General features: G+C 44.7%; 1 protein-coding gene across 1 annotated transcript in view; it reads right to left on the minus strand.

Moving 5' to 3' along the window:
* Nucleotides 1-3,225: 3,225 nt before the first annotated feature.
* Nucleotides 3,226-9,310, minus strand: part of CNPY1 (canopy FGF signaling regulator 1) — a 33,598-nt gene continuing 27,513 nt past the window's right edge. Inside the window, 4 exon segments of the mRNA XM_077761678.1 lie at nucleotides 3,226-3,287; nucleotides 7,229-7,325; nucleotides 9,066-9,178; nucleotides 9,181-9,266. Of these exon segments, the coding sequence (XP_077617804.1) occupies nucleotides 3,226-3,287; nucleotides 7,229-7,325; nucleotides 9,066-9,178; nucleotides 9,181-9,266 (358 nt within the window).

The raw sequence follows: 9,310 nt of genomic DNA on the forward strand, positions 1-9,310 counted from the left end.
CGACAGTCAATGTAATTAATCACCATCTCTTTCAAGAAGGGCAGATCCTGAGAACGGACGCAATGAGTGGGTCGTTCTTCCTCAGTAAATCCACGTTCAGGGCAAGGGACAGAAGGAACAAGTCCAGAGATGACATTGTCATCTGTTGAACCTTTTCTGAGGTGACTTAAGGGCAATCAATGTCTCTGATTCCGTATTTCAATTTTATTTACCTCATTCGATCTTTTATGCATGTTGCTTCTTGCCCTAAACGCAGATACTCTGCGGAAAGTGAGGACTGTATCGGGGCAGAACAGAACACACACTCGTATGTGACAGGTATCGTGACAATTTATTATCACTGCCAGTTGCATTGTGGTGGAAAACGACGCAAGACGCCATTGAGCGGGCTTCCAGATTTAAGAGTAGCTCACGATTTTGTGCCAAATTTTAACATGCGCCACAAAATCACATCAAAGAATGGCTTTTTCTCATATTCCATTATAATCTGAAATGTAAGGTTGAAAGTTTAAATTTTTTTATTTGGATAAAGCTATTACCTATGTGAATAAAGACCAACCTAAGCAGAGAAATAGGTAGAACAAATAACAAATATAACCAGCTATTGACTCTATTTTTTGAGGGCTTGTCTTAGTAAATAAAGTATTGATCTCTCCCATTTGGGACTTTGGCTCCCTCCACTTTTCACTCCTCAGTGAAATGGATTCATTGGCCTTGGCTTCTTCTTAGCAAATAGGAATCTGTGTAACAAAATGTAAACTGCTCATCTTAGCCAACTCGGTTTCTCTTTATGAGAGCAGGCTCACTGGGTCTTCCACGGACACCCAAAGAGCCAGTCTCATCAAAACACAACTCGAAACCCCTGCCTCAAACACGTCCACTCCCCCCCAGTATTTTAATGAGCATCACAAGCCCCACCCCCCACTTTTTTTTTCCCCTCCAGGAATTTCCCTGACCTAGAATTAGGTTGCTTTTCATGGGCTCCGGGAAACTTTTGTGCCATACTCTGGGTGCTGACTCTTCCCCCCACCCCAGGCTTTTGGCTTTGTTTGGTTTTGATCAATAAACCTCATTAAAAAGCCAGGAATGTGATTCAGAGAGAGCGCGACCCACTGACTGCTCTATGTCATCACGTTCATTAGCGAGTGCCGCAGAACCTGGCCCGCCCCACAGGGAACCCAGGACATCGGGAGCCCTAAGATACAGCGGTTTTTGTCTACCCCTCACATGTACGTTCAACCAGCAACTTAAGCAAAGCTAAAGTACTTACACGAGTGTAACAAGTTGGATCTGGAAAAAATTTCTGGAAGGAAAAAGCATATATAAGTCGAAGGATATCAAAAATCTTGTAATTGTCTCACAAGCCTATGTTTACTGGGAAATAAGGAAAAAACTGAAAAGCCATATTCGGGGAAACCATAGATGTCTGCTATCAGAGGCAAGGTGAGCAGTTCGCTCCGGTCAAAGCAGAAGCAGCCACATCCACGAGGAACGCCCACCAGGGAGAGAAGGTGCCTCTTGCGTTCGTGTGGGCTGTAAACAGGAGCCCCGGTTCTCCTGAAGGCGCCATTCCCATATCTGAGAATCTGTAACGATTGCCCGGGAGAGAGCGAAGAGGTGGAGATAACGCCTGCGCGGTCACGGAGGCCCAGTTTCCCTGGGAAGTTGCCGCCAAGCCTCCTCCATGTTCCCAGCAAGGAATCGCGTCCCTCCTTGGGCAGTGCACTTAACCAACAAGGCCCACATTAGGGAAATGTTTATGACTGTCTGGAAGGCTGAATGAATCTTAAATAGATAGGTTTCCATAAAGACATAGGGACTGTGTTTTAAATAACAATTTCACTACCGGACTGAAATAGGGTGCGAATTATTCTGAGATCCTGTTTCCATTTCATGTCAGCTGCGGTGCAGGCTCACTGGGCTACAGTATGGAGGGTCCAGGCTCATCAACCAGCTACAGACACGCCCACAAACCACATGGCTTTCAGTCCCCCCAAATAGATTGGTGTTAACTTTGGAAAAGAAGTGGGGCAGAAGAAGGAGAAAAGTGGAAACGGCTTCCTCTTAATTTCGGTGAATTTTCCTGAATTTCAGAAGCGTCTCTTCCCAAAGCCTCAGCTGAGTGGTTTGAACAGTGTGATTTCCAGGCAGTTACGTACCACACGGCGGACAGTGTCTGCTGGCTGGGGGGCGAATCTCTATCATCCTACCTAGTAAATTCTCGCCACCAACAAGGAGCATTTCTTCTTAAAAATAAGTTCTAGAAAACGCCCCGACATTGTAAAGAATTAAAGTCAGATGCCACTGAATGTAAATTTAACAAAGACAATGAAATATCCAAGACTAATATGATGACTACATTCTGATATTAAGTGTGGTCCCAAAGTAATTTCTCACACGGTCCCACTTCCCTTCTATCCCCATACCTACAAAAACACCCAACTGGGAGAATGATAGATTAACTAGTGGGAACACACACACACTAAATGTTAGCTCAAAGTTTTTTTAAAAACGCACACACACACAATCGAGTTTATGGCAAAACCAACCACAGCCATTGGTGTCATCTTGGAAGAACACAGAAGATAATAATTAAGTGACTTTCTGACTCATCCGAATTAAGGTTATGAGGAAGAAAGGCCACCATGCTGCTTGCTAGGAAAGTATTATTTTGTACACATTCCATTCCATTTTAGAGATTAATACATTTTTAAACTTAAGGTTTCTGGGAATTTGAACTTCCTTCCTGATGGAAAGGAAGTTTGTTTCTTTAATTGATCACCGTATAGAACCCAGAAGACATCATCTGGAATTTGTGGCAATATATTTTCTTAATCTCATGACCAATCACGTTTTTGAGAAATCAAATCATGCTCTTTCTTATCAAATAGAACATCATATTTGTAGACGCTCATAAGATACACAGTGTATGTTATCAAATCCTTATTTCATTTATGAAATGGCTTCGGGTTTTCCTTACTGGTAACTGAAAATGCTCCAGTCCCAACCCTGTCTGTACCTGAATCCACAAAGGTAATTTGTTTTACGCGCCCCCCAGTTTCCCCTACGGGAAGAATCAGGTCTGTCCCGATGCCAAACAATAGATATTCAACACAACATCACACGTGCGACAACACAGTATAAACAAGAGTCGTCAACTTTGTTTTCGTGAAGAAACATGAAGGTATGAACACGGGTGTGGACCTGCGGGCGTGACTTTCCTCCTCAGGAACCGGGAGGGGCGCCGTCCCAGAGCTCAGTGACATCAGCGGAGGGTTCACAGAGACCTGACAAAAACGCCACACAGCATCACCATCACATTTAATAACAGCGCCCAAGTCTCGGACCTCCCGCAAGAAACACAGTGCTTGGGGAAGCATATTTTAAAAGCTTTTTTCTTATGGAAATTTTCAAATACACACAAGAGCAGAGATAAGGGCATCATCTGCGTCCCTGTGCCCCAAAGCGGGTCCCCACACCTCTCAGTGCTCTGTTGCCCTGGTCTCCGTCCTCCAGCGTCTTTTGCGGGAGTATTTTTACAACCAAAGCCCAGGGATCGTGTCCTTTGGCCCATGGCCTTGGGGGTGGTTAAGAAATGCCTTAAACAGAGACACAGCATGCTTGGCATTTAACCCAAGGAGCAGAGAGGCAAGGAGGTGCTTTGAGACGCTCTACTTTTCCAGCTGGAAACAATTAATGCCAGCTCTCTTCAGAAAGGCTACCATTCTTTTCACTACGTTATTTCAGATAGGAAATAGGCTAGCCTTTGAAAGGAATCATTTTGTATACGATAATTCAACACCGCCGTTAACGTTACACAAAAAGGTACAAATGCTTTTACTTTCAGTGTAAGCTGAACGATCCAAGATACTTGGGGCCTTGTTCCATACGGTGCGTTCAAAAGGATCGCACGTCAGATTCCTCAGTCTCACGTTTTAAATGTTAAGATTTAACAGCAGAGCAGAAGTGATACATGCACAGTCTATATTCACGTATTTCCATCCCTGCCCTCACGCTCCGGCTAATGAGAACTTCCACGAACCTGAGAGGATCCATTCATTCGTCGTCCAGAATGGTATGCTGTCCGCCATCGGTGGGATACAGCTACACTTTTAATCATGACCTTCTATCTTCTTAGGGTTTTAAAACATCATTTTGACTTCAAGACATTAAAAGGACAATGTGGCCAGCGTATATGCCATAAAATAGGAAAATCAAATGAACTCATTTTTCTTTTCTTTGTTTTTTGCCTAGGAACCCCCCCCCAACAGATTATATATGTCAGGTGCCCTACTACTCTGTCTCACACCCCGAGAGCCGGATGTATGTGATAACTTTTATCTTATGCAGCGCATAGAGGTGCAGAGGTACCCACAGACCCGGCTGCGATGCTGTCATCTGAGGTTTTCTTTATTCATTTGAGAGACGGCACACATGTTCAAGAAAACCTCAAGGATGTGTTATTTTTAAATCCACAGTCATCTCTAATGTAATATACGTTTTCTCCATGATCCCCCAATTACCGGTTTGTGCACAGAGAGGAAACTGTACAATCCTAAGAGTTACAGTCCGGCGTTAACTAACTAGATGGGAGGAATCTTTCACAACGTACACACGTATCAAATCACCACGATGCACACTTTAAATGTCTTACAATTTTATGTATCAATCATAGCTCAACAGAGCTGAGGTTTTAAAATCTGTAAATGCCTTCATCTGCTCCTATGTGATTATTAAAAATAAGGTGACATGATCTACACTTGATAGAAAAAAGCAAAATTTATATACAGACACATAAGACACACACATGTGCACACACACACACGTGCACAAAGTGTGTATGAAGTATGAAAGGGGGCTGACCTTCTGAGTAAATGTCTAGTTCTAGAAATATCTATTTTTGAAAAAAATGACCTCCCTAAAAGCAATGTGTAGACATTTCAGCAGCCGCCAGGGCGGTGCCTTGTACCTAGCACACACGGGGTGACCGTCCCTGGTTCATGTGGCCTCACGGCATCCAGCACAGAAGACACCCACACGCACGGCCCCATCTTTAAAGCATGTTACATCGTGGCGCTTGATCGTAGCAAAGCTGTCGGGCAACAGCGCCAGAGTTTCTCAGCAATGAGAGTGTCACCTTTTCCACGGGAATCTGAAACCCTCCCAACCTGTGAAAGGAAAACACACGACTTCTTTGTCGCCGTGGTCACCGAGGGCAAGTTTCCTTCCTGATGCATGGCTTCAGGTTTTCTGACAATAATTTCTAAGTGTGAAAAAGCGACCTTGTTACGTGGCGTTAATTTACTTCAATGGAGGGGGGGGTGTCTAGGCTCTTGTTAGGATTAACGTGTTCTCGGTTTTTAATTTCCGAATGGTTTAGCACAGCCGTAAGTATGTTTCACAGGGAAACGCAAGCCTGAGAAAGCGCACTCCACGCCGCTGTGCTGTGGCCACGAGGCGTTGGCCACTGGCACCCTCAGCAGCTCGGAGGGCCTGACGTTTTACAGTGGAAATACTTCACCGGCTTTTAAACAATCAAATGCTATTAAGAATCGGTAAGCTAAGGGTTTCTTCTACACCCCCGGTCCTGGGCCAATCTTAGGGTTATGCCTTATACTCACGCTTTCTCGGGCTAATAGTGATTTTTATTTCCAGTGACCAATATGCAAAAGCAATGAAAAGACAGTTAATACTAGCAAAATTCCGCCAAACTGCTGCATTTAGGAAGTCTTTCCCCTGAATCTCATCATTATTTGGGGGCACCCAGCTGCCGCGAAGAGGTGGGGAAACTTTCTCGGGCCCTTCTGTGAGGTCTGAACAGGTGTGTACAGAGCTAGTTAGCTGCATTTGCCATAGATGGTTATGACAAGTCCAAACCCTTTGTGAGGGAAAATTAGGAAAGCAGATTATTTCCAAACCCTACGTCCCATTTTTGCTTGCATCTTCAAGCACACGTCTATCTCTGAACTGTCTGCAAAACTTGGAAAATACTTTCTTTGGTAAATCGTGGCTACGCACTTATAGATGGGAGGCTCATGCAACGTTACAGCCTCACAAATGCAACATTACGAGCTCAGTGAGACAGCTCTCCAGCTCCTGAGCGAGGCTGACTGCATCATTCGACCGTACTCGTCTTCAAACTCCCAACCAAACTGGGTCTCCTTTATTATTTTTTCCAAACTGGATTTTAAAATGAAAACAACCCCATTATCTACTCAGAGTAAGAAAACTTCTTCCTGCTATTGTGGATTTACAACTGTCTTGTTTAATAACCTTTGGCCACGTAAACAGTTATCTACAGATGGGCAATCGCTATTATTTAAAGACGTGGGCGCTACATTTGATACTGTGGACGAAGGCATGTTATACTTTGTTACAAACAATTGCTAGAAATCTCAAGCTTCTGCAAGGGCAGAGAAGCACTCCCCAGGCTTTATATCATTGTCTTCATACACGTGGTTCATTTTCTCAAAAGAGCCTGAAAAGAGGACACAACTTGCACTCCACTCTTGTAAAAGTATTAAATAAGCATTGTGCTGATATAGGACTTTATGCTCCAGCAAACAGGTGGAAAGGCCAGCGGAGCTAACATGCTTCAACTTTGTATAAATAAAGTGCTGGTAATTTTTTCCTAGCCCCTGAGTGGTGTGTGTGTGTGTGTGTGTGTGTGTGTGTGTGTGTAAGCACAGAACTCAAGTGTTATTTTCTGTCCTCTGCTAGAAAACAAAAACAAAAAAAATTTAAGAAGAAGTAGCTATATCTGGGAAAGAAACTTGGGGGGGGGAATATCCAGCACCCCTTGCAAATCAACAAACAAAAAAAGCTTTTCAAATTTCGTACTAAATAAAGATCCCGCCTGCTATCAGTTTAGGTAGCCGGCGAGTCTTAAAGAGATTCTCCTTCCCGGTCCAGGAGGGGGAGAGAATCCAACCTTAGTGTCGAAAGAGAAAGTGCTTTGGATCCGTCCAATTCTGCCGGGCCTGTGGGCTCTTTAACATCTGGAAATGGAGGACTGAAGGCCCTCGAAAATGCCACCCGGAGAGGAAGAGCCACCCAGCCCTGCGGTGGTTTTGTTTATTTGTTTTCTCTCACATGGGGGCTTTCTGATTCAGTGGAGAGCCGCGTGGGGGTGGCGGGGAGACAGCGAGGACCGTTGGAAAATAAGATGCTGCAGCGCTGGCTGAGGGGGTGGGCGAGCAGGAGACACATGTTACATCAGACACAGTACCTGCTTTTTCACTGCACAGCTTGTCAGCGAGGTCGTGTGCCTCCTGGGCGATAAGTGAGAGTATTTCGTCTTCATGCTTCTCTATCAGAGCTTCACACTGCGGAAATGTAATAACAACGTGTGTGGAAAGATACGCACGCACGGGGCGTCTGGTTAGAAGGACTTACCAACATTTCATTAGCTAAAAATAGAAAAATCGTGTCACGAGGTGGCCCGTCTTTATCAGCCCCTCTGCTTTAAGGTCATCATTGCCTCGGGTGAGCCCTCTTCCCAAAACGTTAACTGCGTCATTTTCCTGGGACTTAGCTGATGAGTCGTGTTGAAAGATGAGGGTGAGGAAGGAAACTAGTTCTTTGTATTTGTTCCCCTTCCTGAAGTTGGAATGCGAGGAGAAGGAAGAAAGGGGGTCTCCTAGGTCGAGCTGGGGGTCTTCGCTTTGTTTTTGTTTTTGTTTTTAGAATCCTTCAAAGAACGCAGCTCCTGGAGATGGTTAAACCAGTTTCCCTCAGATTTAACATAACAATCCACTTTGTGGTTTTAAAACAGATGCTGGAGTGTGAAAACAATTAAGCTTTCTCAGCAATCAAAACAAACATTCTCAATTTCACTGTGGATAACACGCTTGACAGTGACTTGGGCTGTTTCTCTCCAAACCGTCTATAGCTCCATTGACAATTTCACTGTGCTTCTACCCCCGAGTCTAACTTTTCAGGGAAGAGGGAGCCCAAATGTGCCCAGGCATTAAAAAAAAAACAACTGAAATTCTGACTGAAGTATGTGTCTGTGCTAAAGACGCACAAGGTTGCAGCTTCCGGGACCGTGAAGGGCATTCTCTCGAGACCTGCAAAGCATGGTCCAAGTTCATTAAGCAAGACTTTAAAATTTTTAAATGGCATTTTAAAATATTTAAATTCCACTGTAATGTGTTTATTTAAAACCTGTGACATACAAGCAAACGTACTCACTGCAATTCCTATTCCACAGCACTTTTGCCTCGGAGTTATTGCATTTGCTTTTTAATTAAAATGAAATCTTTGGAAGTCAGCGAAAGCCCCCATTTTGGGGTTTCAGCATGCATGACATTTTGGCCAATGTGTGAACTTAATACATTTTTTAAACAGGCTTTCCCCTCGCTTCGTCTGATTCAACAGCGTTAAGTAAAGTGAAATATATTGGAATATGTTTTGCCAGGCACGATCTAGCATTCATCTAAAATAAACACTGTTCGGGGCGGAAGTTTGGCATTAAGCCAACGATCATACCTAAGCCTTTGTTTAACTTATTTTGTGCTAAAATACTTGAATTAACTCAGGAAGGAAATTCTCTGTCTTCTGTGAAGCCTGATGGGGTAGAAGGGGAAAAAAAGGGGATGTGTGTCGCTCTTCCTCCATCATTTGGCTATAAATATTTGAAAACGACATTCATTTTAATTTGGATTTTAACCTAGAGCCACAACCCCTGATTTCTTCTGTGGGAACCTGTAATAGACCTGCCTCGGCGGGGGTGGGGGCGGGGGGCACCGAGACCCCTCTCTGAGCCCCTCAGGAGCAGAGCAGCCCGCACCCCTCCACCCCTCCTCGGAAAGTCGCTGGGAGCTGTAACCACTTTCTGCAAAAATACCGCTTAACTGCACCGCCGGAGAGGTGTCTCAAAAGCAAGCCCCCAAATGCATGGTTAACACTGAAGCCGCCACAGGACAGCAGAGCGCACAGATACCCTTTTAATGTTCAAGGTCCGGAAACTCAGCAGCAACCCAAGCAAACGGCGGCGAGAAAGCCTACACCCAAAACGTGTTCAGGGAGCACGGGATTCACCTGCGAAGAATGGGAGCTCTTACCGCGAGTTTCAAAGGTCTGTAAGCATCAGGAGAAAAATAGGATTTTTAAAATTCTTTGTATATTCTGTCCCCTTTCCTCGGAGCAAATCTCTTAGACTTCTCCTCCTTAGTGCGGGGTCTTCTTCGAGCTCTTACTGGTTCATCCGCTCGCGTACTTGGTCCAACAGGTCTGCTGGGAAAGCCTCCGAGGGGCCCCGGGGTGTGTGGGGACCTGGCTCAGCGCTCATGCGGTTTGGCAGATCTTG

The sequence above is a fragment of the Crocuta crocuta genome, unplaced genomic scaffold, assembly GCF_008692635.1.
Source record: "Crocuta crocuta isolate KB4526 unplaced genomic scaffold, BGI_CrCroc_1.0 scaffold408, whole genome shotgun sequence".
Classification (NCBI taxonomy): Eukaryota; Metazoa; Chordata; class Mammalia; order Carnivora; family Hyaenidae; genus Crocuta; species Crocuta crocuta.